Below are 15,760 nucleotides of genomic sequence, written 5' to 3' on the forward strand. Positions count from 1 at the left end.
GAAGTGTGACTCCTGTGTGCCACTGGAGACCTAGGGCTGACGGTGAGCCTGATGTGTGGCACACACAAGAGCAGCCACTGAAGAGACAGAAAAAAAGCTGCATTAGGAAACAGTCACTTAGTACAAGAACAGCAAAAAGGATGGCTGGGAGATGTGAAGAAAGTAGAGGACAGGGAGCAAGACCATGAGGCGACCGGAAGCCCAGGCAGAGGACAGCGTGCTTGGGCCGGGTTGGAACATGCTGCGTGCTCTCTCGGGACACACTCAGGAGACACGCTGAGAGGGTAGGCCAGGTGGGCCCTGCAGACAGCTACTTCAGAGGAGCCGAGTGACCACATCTGTATTGGGCGCAGCAGATGGAACAGAAGGCATGGCCAGACAGTGCTGTGGTTGGGTCTCTGCGTGCCCATGATGGGCCGGGTGTGGAAGGTTTGTCCCTACAGTGTACCATGGGGGGTGGTGGAGCCCAGAGAGCTGAGGATGGTGGGAGTGTTCCGGTCACTGAGGCTGTGCCCTCAGAGGGAACAGTAGAACCTAGCCCCCTTCTCCTCTTCTTTTTGCTTCCCAGCAAGGTGAGCAATTCACTCCACCACATGCTCCTGTCATGATGTGCTGCCTCTTTACAACCTCATAGCAACAGGGCTACTTGATCATGGACTGGAGCCTCCAAAACTGTAAGTCAAAATAATCCTTTTATCTTTATAAGTTACTTGTCTCAGGTATTTTGTTATAGTAATAGAAAGATGACTGACACACAGCTTAAGAGGAACATTTCATAAAGATTAAAGGGCCAAATGACCAAGAAGATATATTAATTATAATCATATATACACCTAACAACTAAGTTTCCTCATAGTTGGGGGAAAAATGGAAGACTAAAGGAGAGCTGTAGTTCTTCAGTAGAGTGGGGCGTTCAATCCTCCACTTTCAACAATGGAGTGTGTGACCTGACAGCACACAAGGAAACAGCCTCAGCAGCAGAATAAATTGGCTAGGCCCCTTAGCTGACACCCACGGAGCGCCCACCCAGCAAAGCAGAAGGCATGCCGCACTCAGGAGCACACACACACTTCAGAACAGGCCTTATACTGGGCTGTCGTAGGGAAAGCCTCTCCAGCAGCAGGAGGCAGAACAGGGGGAGGCGCAGAAAGGCTTGCACCAGAGCTGGTGTGGACTGGGTGGAGCAGATGGGGACCCTGTGGAGGAGGAGGGTGGGAGGAGTCGCCAGGAGGGAGGGCGGAGGGGTGTGCACAGCCTCTCCAGGCAGGGCATGTGGGGGCCGGAGGACACCAGGTGCCAGCTGAGCAGCTCAGCCTTAGGATCCTGAGGGCCTGTGCGCACACCAGGCCGAGGGGAGCCAACTGACTGGCCGGCTGGTGATGAGTGGTCAGACCTCTCGTGAGTCAGCTGTCCATCGCTAAGACAAAACCCCTAGGTGATTCAAGTTCAACTGCATCTGCCTGTGGCCTCAGAGGCTTTAGTCCACGCCCTGCGGCTCTGCTGCTTCTGAGCCTCTGGTGATGGCGCCCACACGTCGCCATAGGCCATAAAGCAGAGCTGCTCCCTTGAGGTGTCTGGGAAGCAGGCCGAGGTCGGGCTTGGGTCCTGGTTCTCTCCAAGGACCCACCCCAAGTGACCGCAGGTCTCCATGGGCCAGCCTCCAAATGTTCCACCACTCCCCAAGAGCACCACGGGCTGGGGCCAAGCCTTCAAAGCACTGCTTCTGGGGACGCTCAAGGTGCCAACCACGGCAGACCTGACGGCACTGTGTGACATGGGTGGGGCTGCACCTGATGGCACTGTGACATGGGTGGGGGCTGGCTTAGGCAGAGACCAATGCAGAAGGCTCCAGCACGATCCAGGGCCGCGGGCAGTTGAAGAGGTATTCCCCAGGCCGGAGCACAGCGTAGGATCGCTGAACCCTACACTTACCGCCCAGTGAGAACACCCCAGCACCTGAAAGGAGTCCGAAGGTGCTGACACAGGTGGATCACTAAAGGGGCCCTTCTTTCCCAATTCAGCCACAGCTTTGAGACTTGCACCGGCTTTCAAAAATGTCAGCAGTTACGTAAACATAAATAAGCTGTCAGGGCAGTGGGCAAGTTAGCCTGCAGCAGGCCCTGGGTTCAGTTCTCTGCAGCATTAGAAACAAACAAACAAACAAAGACCCTTAATTTCCCATGATTTTGGCGTGATAATTTCATCCTGCTCCAGGTTCTGGCTAACAGCCCATGTTTCACGTGGACTTCTGGGGACAAGGGCCTTTGGGCCTCAGTTGCTATCAGGAGGAAAAGAGATGAACCCACCCTCCCTATCTATCTAGGAGTCTACTCAGAGGCTCCAAGGGCATTGAGATGGAACTTCAAAGGGACTGCTGCGGCTCAGAATGTCTACTGAGGCACGAGAGCTCCATGTGACCTTCACTGGTAAGAAGCCTCCGGGTCAGCGGTTCAGTAGAGGGGCAAGGGCCTGCTGGCCCAGCGCATCTGACGACCAAGCCCTGCACGGAGGCCTCGGTGGCTGCAGGGTCCCCAGGGCCTCCCAGGGTAGGAGCTCCAGCCCTGTAGGGAGCAGGCGGCACAGCCAGGCCCGGCTCAGATCCCCAGGCCTGCCCTGGCAACGCCCTGACTCGGATGGCGTCTGGTGGCAGCGGCCTTTCCACCTTGGGTTTAGGAACCTGAGCAGCAGCGACTGTAGTCTCTAGAAAACGTTGGACGGTGAGGAACACCCAACTGCGCTCCGGGGGAAAGGAGCTGGCTTCCAAATACTTCCAAACTGGTAAGGTTCTAGGGGTGATTCTCCCCAATAATCCACAGAAACAAATCCACAGTAATCTAAAAATAGTCTTGTTTTCTGTCCTAAGCTTCTTTTAACTTTGTTAGTCATCACCAACTCTTAAAATAAAATCCGTGTAACGTCTCTCCTAGTAGCAGCTATAAACAAACCCCGAGAGGCGGCCGGAGGAAGAGGAAAGGCGGCAGAAAGGCCGCTCCGGGAGCGCAGGACGCAGGCCGGTGCCCGCGGTGGCCGCAGGGCCGAGCGCACAGCCGCGAGCTGGCCGCGCTCCGCGCGCCGCCCCTCGGGTCTCCCAGCGCCCTGGCGCGCCGCCACCGTGGTCCCGGCAACGGCATTAAACAGAGGGAAACAGGCCCGGGATTCCGTCACCCGCCGGGGATAAGGAGGGCATTGAGACAGACAGGAAAGAGCTTTGCTGGATGGGGTGGAAAGTTATTTATTGGGGGAGGAGCAGACGGAGGAGGGAGAGAAGGAAGAGGAGGAGGAAGAGGGAGGGAAAAGGAAGCAGAGGGCGGGGAGGGGAGGGGGAGGAGCCCGGGAGGGGGAGGGGCGGCGGCAGCCCGGCGCTGGGGGTGCGGGGTGCGGACGCGCGGGCGGGCGGGCTCAGGCGCGCCGTGCCAGGCCGCCCCGGCCTCGCGGGCGCCCTCGGGGACTCGCCGGACTTGGCCCTCCCGCCGCCACAGCCGGCGGTGCTTCTGTCCCTCGTGGCCCTGTGGGGAGAAGAAGGCGAGAACGCAACTCTCCGCGCGAATGCTGGCTCGCAGGGCTGGGGGCCGCGGGGTATATGGGAGTTTTTTTTTTAAAGAAGAGAGGCCGCGGGCAGCGCGGCCCTGGCCCCCTCTAGCGGCGGCCTCTCTCTGTCTCGAAGTGCCCCATCCTCGCGCGGTCACTCCTCAACACACACGTCTTCGCGGGGTCCCCAGGGGCCCCAGTACCCTCGCCCCGCCCCCACCCTTACCGGCCCCTGGGCTCCGGGCGCTCCGGACGCCCGGGCGAGTGCCAGGCCGCCTCCCTGTGGTTGCAGGTTCGCAGGTGGCCACACTTGAGGGGTCTGGTACTGGCAGTGGCGAGGCTGTCCCCCTCCTCCGCTCCCTCCGGGCACCCTCTGCTTGGCGGAGACCCGCGGTGCAGAAGGGACCTTAGTTCTGTTGAGTGGAAGCCGCGGGAAGGAACCCAAAGATGATGGGGTCAGGGTTAGAACCTTCCTCAGGCTTAACGTCCAACCCGGTTGGCCAGCGCCACTCGCTGGTGGGATCAAACGTTGACCCAAGTCCTTTCCCCTCTCCGCCCCCATATCCCTGAGTCCTGGAGTGTAGATCCTTTGGGGCACCCACTGGCACAGTAATACGCCCAAGAGCCCCGCATCCTCTTGGGCCCCTCGGAGAACACTTTTTTTTTTTTTTTCCCTTTGGGGCTTATTTTAAACTACATAAGGTGTGAATAGACCCATGATTTCTATGTACCAGGTATTCTCCCCCCAAAGCCCACCTCAGCATTCCAATCCTATCCATCCAAAGCCAACAAGAAAATATGGTCCGGTTTTGGCAGTGGAGGGGCACCCTAGGGGATGAGGGCAGATTTGAAAAAGAGAAGTTTACAGTGACCCGGGACCGCATCCTCAGAAGTTACCCAGCACCAGCCCCCAAAACCACACCGCGGGTCAGAACCCCCACAGTTGCGCCTACAAAATGTACTTACCCCCTCCCGGTGGGGGGGGGGGCAGCGCGGGACTATTCAGGGTCCAGAGGAAGGTCTGCGCAGGTGCGCACGCTCTCCTTGACATCCCCTTCCTCAGCTCATGCAACAGGCAATCTGGGTCACACAGATATTTACAGAATAAAAACGACGGTATCTGGACTTCCCGGGACGGCCAAACAATCTGTTAGTAATTTAACGGGATGGGAATTTCCTTTCTCGGGTCTGCCAGTGGAAGCGCTTTTCCAAATTTCCACAGCAGGGGAAGCCTGCGATTTTACATAATGACTTCAGCATGCAGGGCTTTCTCTGCACCCCTCCCCCGCCTCCTACGCCCCCAGCCCCTCATTAAGCAGAGTGTTTTTCTCTCGGGACACCGCGTGGACCCAGGCGTCTGGTCTTGCCTGTTTATCTGCCTCCTCTTCGTGCGCTCCTTCTCTCCTATTTCGTTCCCACCAGCCCTCGTGTCCCTCACCCGCGCTTGAGCCCATTTCCTCCTCGTGCGCCCCTGCCAGCCCTTTTGGCCCCAATCCCCCCACGTCTTATGCGCCTCTGCTCTCCCCGGGGTTCCCCTACCCACTCCCTGGTGTTCTGCCAGCCTCTGGGCACCCCTGCTCGCCCTTTGTGTCCCCGTTGCCCGCTGGTGAGCCCCTTCAATCCCAGTGCGCCCCGGCCCACCCCCGGGCGCCTCTCTGGCCCGGCGAGCAGCGGCTGTGGCACAGGGAGGGCGGCGCTCGGAGACGAGTCCCCCGGGCCCCGCGCCGGCTCGGGCGGGCAGGGGCGTGATGTCACGGCAGGGAGGGGGCGCGGGAGCGGCCGGGCCGGCGGGGAGGCGGGGGAGGTGTTTTCCAGCTTTAAAAAGGCAGGAGGCAGAGCACGGCCCTGCGTCAGAGCGAGACTTGGAGGCTCCGGACTCGGCGGCAGAGTCGCTGCGCGGGATCCAAGCGGCCCGGAGCGAGCTCCGGCGGTGCACACCTCCAACCCCGGGCTGCCACGCGCGCACACCCCCATGACAGCTTTCCGCGGCTCGCGGCGCTGAGCGGGCCCAGCGCGTGTCCGCAGGGGAGAGGTCCTACTCCCGGCGCCCGCCGCCGACTCCCGCTCCTCCTCCCGCTGCTCGCCGCCGCCGTCGCCGCGTGGATGCCAAGTACCAGCTTCCCTGTCCCTTCCAAGTTTCCACTCGGCCCTCCGGCAGCAGTCTGCGGGAGCGGAGAAACTTTGGGGCCCGCGTTGCCCGCCGTCAGCACCATGAAGGCGGCGGAGGAAGGTAAGCCCGCGCCCTCTCCGCGCCCACTGCCCACCACCCGCCGCCAAGCCCCATGACGGATCCACCCGGGACCGTCGCCCCGGCGGGATCTGTGGGCCCAGGGAGGGCGCGGGCGGCCGGAGCCGCACAGATTGGGAAGGTGTCCCCCCACCCGGTGATTCCCCGGCGCAGCCCTGATTTCAAGCGCGCTTTCTTGCCAATAGGTGTCTCCTCTTCTCTAGCGCGGAGTACACGAACTTGGCGGTGGCTGGGGCAGCCTCGCCGCGATCCGGGCTGTGGAAACAGTTCAAAAGCGAGAGATTTGGGAACCAGGCGAGGTAGGGCTGTCAGAGCCACAAAGGACACTTTGTGATGAGTGAGGTTCTTTGGCTACGAGGCATTGCCGGGTTTATTCTCGAGGGCGGCAAGGCCGCCTTTGGGGCGAAGAGCAGCCCCGCAGCTTGAGGTTTGGGGTTCTGTGCCTTTCCAGTCTCGGCCCTTAGGCACCTCTTCCTGAGCACCCTACTGGGGCGACGCAGGTGGTCGAGGCCGCTAGGTACCTCTAGGCGTGGTCAGGGCTGTGGTCAGGGTTGTGGTCAGATGTCTCGCTGAGCACAGACTCTAACTCAAGCCATCCTTCTTCGTGTAGACAAGAGAATTTCAGCATAGAAAAGGCTTTAGGAAAGGTTGGAAGGGGCCTCCAGGGTTGGAGCTGCTTCTTCCTGGTAAAGATGCCTCAGTGCCTGACCTGACCTGTTGATGGCCAGTGCAGATGACAGGACTCCAGGCTGCAGAGCCCCTGGTTTACATCCAAGCCCCCTGTCCCCTTAAAAGAACCATCACAATAACAAACCACCGATAGGCTCTGCAGGTGTTTTTGAATACAGCCTGGAGAGGGATGGTTGGCATTGCTGGGAGGGATTCAGACGTCCCACACGACTTGGAAACTGGGAGACGCCTCTTTAAATTTCTTATTAGCTCTGAAGCATGTTACTTAAAATCATTGCAAGAAAGCTGGCAAACCTGCGGATGCCAGTGAGTTCTCACATTTTCAAGGGCAGAAGTCCTCCTGACAAGCACTTGAAAGGAAATGTTTGTTTCCTGCACGGTTCTAATAAATGTTCCGGGCCCTCACACTGGAACTGCAGCTCCCATAGACTGCCAGCTTTGGAGACCTTACTTATTTTGAACAAAGATGAGCTCAAGACCTTAAACTCAACACAAGAGGATCATTATTTCCAGTGTCATGATGTCCCACGTAGAAGCGTCTTGTGAAATTTGGATAAGACGTTGCTTATGTTTCTCAGAATTTCATTTCTACTTTAAAAAAAAAAACTTAAATGTTGAAACATCAGGCAATGTTTTAATGTTTATACATTACACATGTTTACTCTTGCTATGAGGTGTAGGGTTTGAATTTTGAGCCCCTGGACGCTTACTTCCTTACATATTTATCACTGCTAAAAGAAAAAAAAAAAAATCTAAGTTTAGATTTCTTTGAAGAATTAGTGTGTCATTCCATAGTACAAACATTTTCTTTTTTCTCTTACAAGATGAAAACATGTTTGTGGAGATAGTGGTTATCTTTCACATTTCACTTAGGAAAATAAGTTTGAAAAGGCCACACTAAAGCCAATGGCCTAGGGACTACACAGTTATGCTGTGTTTAAAGGGACTACAAAATTGGGCTATCCAGAAAGTGGGACCCAATCTTGTGTATGGACCAGCCAAATATGCGAGGGAAGGTGGCTGGTCGGCATCTGCCATAGCTGAGGCCTGCAGGGAAACTGGCTCATGTCCTTCCTGAGTGGGTGTGACCAAGGCATCAGCTGCCCTCTTCAGGGCCTGGGTGATTACCAGGATGTCCCCAGTTTAATGAGCATCTGGTGGAAGTTCATTAGGCACTGCTGGTTTTGAAGGCCCTATGCTATTCTCCCCTGAAGAATGCCAAGAAATGCAGGCCTGTAGGTAGCCACCCAGTCAGAGGATGCCCGCAGGTTCTCCAGAGTCAAACAGAGCTCGCCCTGTTCTCCCACACTCAGCTCCACGGCATTGTTTCCTAGTCCAGATTAGAAAATGCCATGGAGCTTGCATCCTGCTTTATCACACCCAGCACTGGAGATCTGCATCCCATTAACATCCTGCAGCCTCTGGAGGAGCCTCCAAACTAAACACTTCAATCAAGACCTGAGTGTTTGCTGAACTGCAAATGGGGATCCAGAACAACAGCTCCACACCAAGCTTGGGAAGACAGGCAAGGGGCTGGCAGGAAGCACAAGGGTTGGTTTAATACACAGCTGCCCAGTCTGATAGCCTGAGCTGGGGACGTGGATGAGGAAGGAGCCAATCTAGCCGCTGAGAAGAACTCTTTGACTTCCCAACAGGGCCTGGGATCTGTGGCACATGTGCACATATGTGAGCTGATTCTCAGTAACAGTTTAGCAAAACACTTTAGTCTAAACAGATGAGGCAGCCTGCTATTTGTATGTAAGTTTTTGGTAGTAGTGAAAAGGTAGCTGAAGTAAAATTAAATAAATAAATAATAACCAGAAGAGAGAAAATGAAATGTTGATGCTTCTCCACAGAAAACAGAACTTCCATTTACCCAAAGGTCAGCAGAAAAGCAAACTAAAACAAAACAAGGCTCCAACATGCATCTCAAAGTGAGAACTATTATTAGAAACTAAATCAGGCCAAACCTAACCATAGTTTATCACGGGAGAAAACCAGCCATTGGGAAAGGGTCCTGGGAGAGAGGCAGCACACGTGAGGCCCAGGTTAACCGCCTCTGGAAAAAGCCACCCCCCAGGGCCCCAGGACAGAAAGGACGACTCTGGGGATTAGCAGTGGTAGGGTGGTGCTAACCTCCCTCCCTTTCCTTCCTGGCTCCCTCCCATCTTCTGATGCTCAGCCTCCCACTCTAGCCTGGCCACCATTTTGCTGGTATTCCAGATGTTGGTTTTAGGTAGTGCCAAGAGGTGGGGAAAGTTAGAACAAAAAGCTGGAAGAGACAGGAAAAGGAGGGACCGGCTCCGGCCCAGCCTTTCCTATTGACGGAATGTGCACGAGCTGCTCTGTGCCCCGCCCGGGTAAACAGCCAGCTCCTGCCCAGGCTCAGCTTTGAGGCCGTTGAAATTGCCCGGGGAATGGCAGGCGAGTCCTGGGGACGCCTGAGTGTGCAGTGTAGACGGAACTGGGGAACTAAAGAGGCCGGTATTACAGGAAAGGAACGGTTGCTATGAATCAGGCAGGACTAAGCGTGCTGCGCTGGGTAACTCCGATGTGCGAAGCACCTGTGTTGCAGGAGTTAATCCGCAGAGGACACCCGGGACCCTGCAGAATGCCTCCTGCCCTCCTGGCGCTTTCCGGTATTTCTTTAGCAACGGGGCCTGGCAAATGCTGTCCCTGAATTCACTGCTTGAAGTTGCAGAACTCGGTGGCAGGTTGGGGAAGTGCTCCCCAAGGCAAGCCTTTCCCCCGCTGGGGCTTCACGGGCCCAGGGTCCACCTGCGGACTCGGGCAGCCACTGAGAGGCAATCCTCAGGCCCCGAGATGCTCGCGGTTTGAAAGCTGGTTTCTTTTTGAACTTTTCGATCAACCCAGCAGTCGTGGTCTTTGTCCTCGTGGAGGGGACCGGCCAGACCGGCCGCGCCTCCTCCGCGCCCAGTCGAGGAACTGCTGCGAGGAGGCCGGTCCTCGCCCGCAGCTCCAGCCCTGCCGGCCGCCCGCACCTCCCCGCACTCGGTCAGGGACCCGGGGCCTGCGGGGACCGCGCCCGGACTAGCGCGCGGAGTTTATTTAAAACTCGGAAGCCGGCGGCCGCGAGCGGCTTGTTTATGTAAACCCGGAAACACCCGGGGGGACTGGGGCGGGACCGGGCGGGGAGGGGACAGGGGAGGGGACAGGCCCGAGGGAGGGCGGGGGCGCGTCACGCCGAGGACGCGCCGCGAGCGCCGGGCTCACCGGCCGCCGCGCGACCCCGACATGACGCGTCTGGAGCAAGACCCGGAGTTCGACTTCGAGTTTCTCTTCGAGTTCGACCAGGGCGGCGAGGCCGCCACAGGTGGGTGGGCAGCGAGGGCCGGGTGGGAGACGCTGTCCTCGCCTGGCCCTGGGGACCTGGGCCGCCCTCCTCGCGCGCCCTGCGCCCGGCCCGAGCGGCGCGCCGGGCCGGAGGCGAGCTGACCGCGGGAGGCCACCTGGGGCCCGGCCGCCCTCGCCCAGGTAGCCACCTGGGCCCCGGGCCCGGCGGACGTGGAAGGCAGCGGGCTCCCGAGAATTCGCGCAGGCCCTTCCCCCGGGAGGCGAGTGTCCGAGGCGAGGGACTTGGACCTGGTCGTCCCGGGACAGATGGTCAGCGGCCCTGCCAGAGGGCAGTAGGAAGCCGTCCTCGGAGAGTGGCGCTGCCCCGGGCCTGGGCAGAGGCCGAGCCGGGAGCCCCGCCTGGCGCCCACCGCCGCGCCCCCTCCAGGAAGGCTTCAGACTTTGGTTCCCAGCTTACACCAGAGCTGCCGCCAACAGGGAGCCCTTGCCTTCTTTCATTTTCTGTTCTCTGTCAAAAATAAAGGTTCCAGTTAACAAAAGACCTGTGGCCCCTCCCCCACGTTGACATTCTTGAATAAGAATGAGAGCTGAGAATAATGACAGCCTGTCACAGGGCAGACTAGCCCCGCAGCAGACGCCGAGCTCACTCCCAGTGCTTGAAAGGCACCCCACCTGTCCTGTTTCCCGTTGGCTCCAGCCGGGTGGGTCTCCCCTGCTAGCCTCAGGGTCCCTGTCCCAGCCCAGTTGCAGAGAATTGAAGGAACAGAATGGGACCCTTGGGAAGGGAAGTGCATCCATCTCTGTAGTGACTTAGAGAATTTTCCCGTAGCATTCGCTACTTGCTTTTAAAAACTTGAATGTCGATCTTTTCTCATCCTTCTCTCTCTGCTCCTCACTTTCTCTATCCTCCTGGCTTTCACACTCTTTCTTGCACGCGCCCTTTCTCGTTCCCTTTCTTTTCCTCTCATTTTCTCTCTTACCCTGCAGGGAGACACTCTGTTCGCTTAATAAACTCCCTTATGTGGGAAAAAAAAAAAAAAACTTGAATGTCTATTCATCTTTTTAAATTTTTAAAATTTGTTCTAGTTAGTTATACATGACAATAGAATGCATTTTGTAGTATAACTTCTCATTCTTCTGGTTGTACACAATGTGGAAACATGCCGGTTGTGTAGTCATTTATGCACACAGGGTAATAATGTCTGATTCACTCTACTGTCCTTCCTGTCCCCACCCCCTCCCCTCCCTTCACTCCTAATGCCTAGTCCAAGGTACCTCTGTTCTTCCCTAGTGCCCTTACCCCATTGTGAATTAGCATCCAGAGAAAACATTCTCTGCCTTTGTTTTTGGGGGATTGGCTTATTTCCTCTTGGCATGATATTCTTGTTCATCTTTGACAAGAGATGTTCTACCATTCTCCTCCATGACTCCTCCCCAGTATGTTCTCTCACAGGTTCCTTTTCGTCCTATTCCTAAAGATTCCAGGGCCCTGGGTCAGTAGGAAGCGAGACAGGTGTGGATGGGAGAGAGACAGCTCTTGGGAAGAGAGTTGGGGCAGGAAGTGGAGATCTGGGCTGGCCCTTGGGCCCCTTTTGGCTTTCCAGCCTGGGATTTGGCTGCTGCTAGCATCCCCCCATCCTGAAGTTCCTTCCATCTTCCTTGGGCTCTCATTCTTGAATTAGTGGTTCCATCAAAGGAGCTTTCTATCTCGGTGTTGACCCCATTCCAGACCTCTTCTTCCCATGTCAAAGTTGGTCCAGAGGAGAACCATCCATTGTGGCCCTGTCTGCCTTCCATGACTTTGGCAGGCCCGTGTCTTCAGGGTGAAGTGGCCAGCCAGAGGCTCCACTGCCTCCCCTTGCTGGTTTGCGCAGCAGCTACTGGCTGGAAGCCCAGCAAGAAGAGCAGGGACCAGGACCCAGGGCCTTTCTCATGGATGGACTGTGCAGTGTGAAGGAAGCTGTGACCCGCAGGCTGCTCAGGGAGGAGCACGCGCAGCTGCTGCCTTGAAGGAGGGTGCTTGTTGTGATCCTGCAGACCCCAGGGCTGTGCAGCATGGGCTGCAGGCCCAGCTCAGGCAGATCCTTAGCAGTCTCAGTACCATGGCCACCTCTGTGGCTTCCCTGCACATCATGGGGAGCTGGAAGCTGTGGGTGGGTGACTTCTGTGGGCTTCTTCCTGTGATGCTGATGATTGATCCAGCCAGGCTTATCTGGGGAAGGAACCCCCAGGGCAGCCCCTTGCCACTGCCACAGTGTACACCCTGCCCTGAGGGGATACTGTGAGCCTGGGGCCCCAGAGAGCAGGCGACCTCCTGAGATTTGGGTGGCAGATGAGTTGGGGGCACATCTTCCCCTCCACATGCCAGGCATGTTCCTCAGAAAGGTTCCTGATAGTTTTGATCTGAAACAGAATTTGAGGAGAGGCAAAGCTGCCTGGCCAGCTGGAGGCCTGGCTGAGTTCGCTAGGCCCATCAGACTATGTCTCTTGTGCAGAGTACTCCTGGAGCTGGACTCTTGAGGCTGCCTTTGGAGCATCCCTGCTAAGTCTGTGTCCTTGCTGGAGAGAAGCCTCCAGGAAGTGGCACCTCCATGGTGGGGGGTGGCAGGCCCTGGACAGAGCTCTGGGCAGGGAGGCCAGGGATGGGAAGAGCACTTTCCCCTTTTCACAGTGTCTGAGATAAGTTGCTGGAAACCATTCTATACATATACAATATGCATCGTCCATCGCAAGTTATGGTAAGTTATCACATTGCAATCCCTAGTCCTTCCCAGTACAGGTAGGAGACGTGCTCTATGTTGTGTCTGAGCTTGGATAGAAATAAAGAATGAACAGTTCCACAGTCAACTGCAAAACAAAGTAGCACCGAGTTTTGCAGATTATACTGAGTCCAAAAATCAAGACTTTGTCAAAAAGGAAGTGGCCAGCCCTGAGCACAGGAGGTGCCTGGGCAAATGATATAGGAGTGAGGAGGTGGACTGCCCTGCGGTGGACCCGGGGCGGGGGGAGTCTCCCTGCCCTTCCCTTTTTTTTCTCCACACACCTTTGCACCCACAATCTTGGGCCTTGTGGAGTCTCTTTGGAGGGAAAGACCCAGTTTTGTGGTTCTGCATTTCCAGCACTCTCAGCAGGTACAGTGTTAGATGTTCCTGGGAGAATGAAAAGAGGATTTTTAACATCCTGTCCTGGGTAGAACAAGAGTGATGTTCATTCCCAGTGCCTGTATCTTCCTGTCTCCACCCAGCCTGCTGGGCCGCAGGTCTCCTCCTGGGGAGAAGGCAGGGCCCCGGGCTCCCTGGGCTCAGGAAATAGCTGCTCTGCTAGTCAGCTGGGAGGCGGCCTGTGCTTCCCGCCCCAGGGCTTCTGTTTTCTAAGTTATTTTGGCCTGCCTAAACTCTGCCAGCACTGTCACCCTGGTGACTTGGGAGGAAACTGGCCCCAGCCTAGGCCTGGCAGGAGTCTGGAACCTCCACATGGGCAGCTCTGGTGGCCTTCAGAGATTCCTGTATGGGAAGGAGACAGTGCAGAGTCAGGATATGGAAGAGTCTTTTGTTCTCAGGCCCACTTTCAACAATGGGATGGTCTTCATTCCCTCAGGAAGATGGTCTGCCTGACAGGCCTGCCTCGGTGGCAGGAGGCCAGGGAGGGAAGCCTTGCCCTGGGGAGAGCCCCGGGCTCCCTCTTGGGTTTGCCAAGGGTCAACATCTCGAGAAAGCACTCCAGCCTCCTATGAAGGCCTTGCTGCCTTCTCTCCTCAGATGTTTTGATCCAGGACAGGCTCATCTGTGCGAGCAGGACTTTTTAGTTCTGCATCAAGTTCTTCCAAGGAACACCACACACAGCAAGTAAGGGATAGTTCGAATGCTTTTTTATTCTTTGAAAACAGATAATGTGGAAGTGAAGTGCACAACTGGGCAACACACTGGTGGTGCTAGAGGCATGTGCTGATGGGGGCCCTGACTCGGGCTGTGCCGTGCAACACGGGCTGCTGTTTGTTGCTGCTGCAGCAGGCCCAATGTCTGCCCCTGTAAATCTCTCTCCAGCACAGCAGCACCTCAGAACCTGTTGCTGTCTGTCACGCAACCATTCCCACACCGTCCCCTCAGGTAGTGCCTGGGTGTGTGAGTGATGCTTCAAACTGCAAGGCTGCACATGGACTGGAGTTGCTGTGTTCTGTGTGGTGCAAGCATGTGCTGCCTCACACCTTCCCCTGGACCCCGTAGCCCCTCTGCCTATGTGCAGAGAGCTGTGCCTGCCTGCCAGCATTCGGAGGACAGGACCTGGCTGGCAGGCTCTTTCCGGTTCTATTTCTAGCTTCGTGTCCTGCATTTCAACCCCAGCAAAGGCTAAAGGGGATGTTCCTTCCAATGAAAAATAAGTCCTCTGCGATGGAGCAGAACTGGTGTGAACGGGAAGGGAGCCGCTCCTGGCCACCGAGAGGGTGTGTCTTGTCAGAAAGCTCCTGCCTGGTGCAGTGTGGTGGAGGCGCCACCATCCTGGCCCTGTGCAGAGCGAGAGTGTCCTGAACAAGGGCTCCTGTGAGCTGCATTTCACTGCTGAATCAGGACAGTGCCCCAGGTCGTGGTCCCGGCCGTGGCATCCTGAGAGAAAGCACACAGCACACTTGCACTCTGTCGCGGCTCAGAGACAATCTCATTTCATGGTGCTGAAATAACAAATTCTGCCGAAGGACACACAGGCCTTCAGATGGGCTGGCTTGCTGAAGTGAGCAAGGCCATGGGAACTGGCCAGCCTGGGAGCCCAGTGCACCCTCTGTGAGTGCCCTGCATTCATGGCTCCCAGCGGGCACCGCTTCAATGGCAAGAGCACCTGGCGTGGTGGTGTGTGCACAGAAGGGCAGCTGAGAGGAGTGGCCAGCATGAATGAAGAGCAGGAGGGCAGAGTGGGCCTCAGAGGAAGACCACACTGGCATCGTGGCTTGTGATGTGAGAGACACTTGGAATGTGTGCCCAGTCTGTGCTCACCAGCAATGCAGGTTACAGAGCCCCTTCAGTAGCTGGCAGGTTCCTGGGTATGGCAGCATCTGGCAGCCGAGTTCTTTAGCAGTGTCTGACTTGACAGCAGTCGGTCAGATTGTTTCAGAAGCCTTAAGAAAGTCGCTGGAATCCAGGTGCCATGTTGCACACCTGTAATCCCAGTGGCTTGGGAGGTTGAGGCAGTAGGATCATGAGTTCAAAGCCAGCCTCAGCAAAAATGAGGTGCTAAGCAACTCAGTGAGACCTGTCTCTAAATAAAATATAAAATAGTGTTGGGATGTGGCTCAGTGGTCGAGTGCCCCTGAGTTCAGTCCCTGGTACCAAAAAAGAGAAGGTTGCTGGGAATTCTCCGACTGCTGACTGTCCTGGCATGGTGAAGGAATGCAGCTTTGGACAAGACAGGAGGGAATTCACTGGGAAGCGGGCCCCAGCCAGGTTGACCAGCTCTGCAGCTTGGGTGGGCTTAGCAGGGCTGGCCTCTGTGCAAGGGCCCTGCTTCAGGAGTCGCTCTAAGGAGGAGGGGTGCCTCCCTGGTCACTGGAGGGCCAGCGCCTGAGGGTTCCTCAGCTGATGGCAGGCCAGCAGGAGCACGGGCGCTGGAACCTTCACCCTGTTATTGGAGTACTTTGGTCTGAGTGGAGACCCCCTTTGGGCTATCCTGGGCCTGTGGGCACTGCTCCACAGCCAGTCCTTGTCTCATTTCCGTCACCCATATAGCCAAGGGCCTTCCCACAAAAACCCTTCCTCCTGTAGCCCTGGGAGGACCAGAGAGGCCTCAGGGCCATGCTCTCTGCCTGCCCTGTCCTGCCATTTCCTCTGGAACTTTCCTGTGATCCTCTTGCCATCTCCCTGACCCCGTGTAGCCCAAGCTGGCCCTGTCACTGGAGGTCGATGGAGTGGGGCTGGGCCCTGTGGGAGGGTGGCCCAGGGTTTGCTCTGCTCCTTGTTGGGCGTTTCTGAGAAGTCTTCCAAATCACCTTTC

At 56.8% G+C, this 15,760-nt stretch overlaps 1 protein-coding gene across 4 annotated transcripts in view; it reads left to right on the forward strand.

Moving 5' to 3' along the window:
* Positions 1 to 5,457: 5,457 nt before the first annotated feature.
* The window catches only part of NFATC1 (nuclear factor of activated T cells 1), a 101,495-nt gene continuing 91,192 nt past the window's right edge, over positions 5,458 to 15,760 (forward strand). The window contains exon 1 of one of the 4 annotated variants that reach the window (XM_079109175.1): positions 5,458 to 5,758. In XM_079109175.1, the coding sequence (XP_078965301.1) occupies positions 5,632 to 5,758 (127 nt within the window). In that variant the 5' untranslated portion in view covers positions 5,458 to 5,631. Of the gene's footprint in view, positions 5,759 to 9,657; positions 9,801 to 15,760 lie in introns of those variants that run through there. The other 3 variants (XM_079109177.1, XM_079109178.1, XM_079109176.1) reach the window with 3 other exon arrangements.

Source organism: Sciurus vulgaris (assembly GCF_902686455.1).
Source record: "Sciurus vulgaris genome assembly, chromosome: 13".
In the NCBI taxonomy this organism is placed as follows: Eukaryota; Metazoa; Chordata; class Mammalia; order Rodentia; family Sciuridae; genus Sciurus; species Sciurus vulgaris.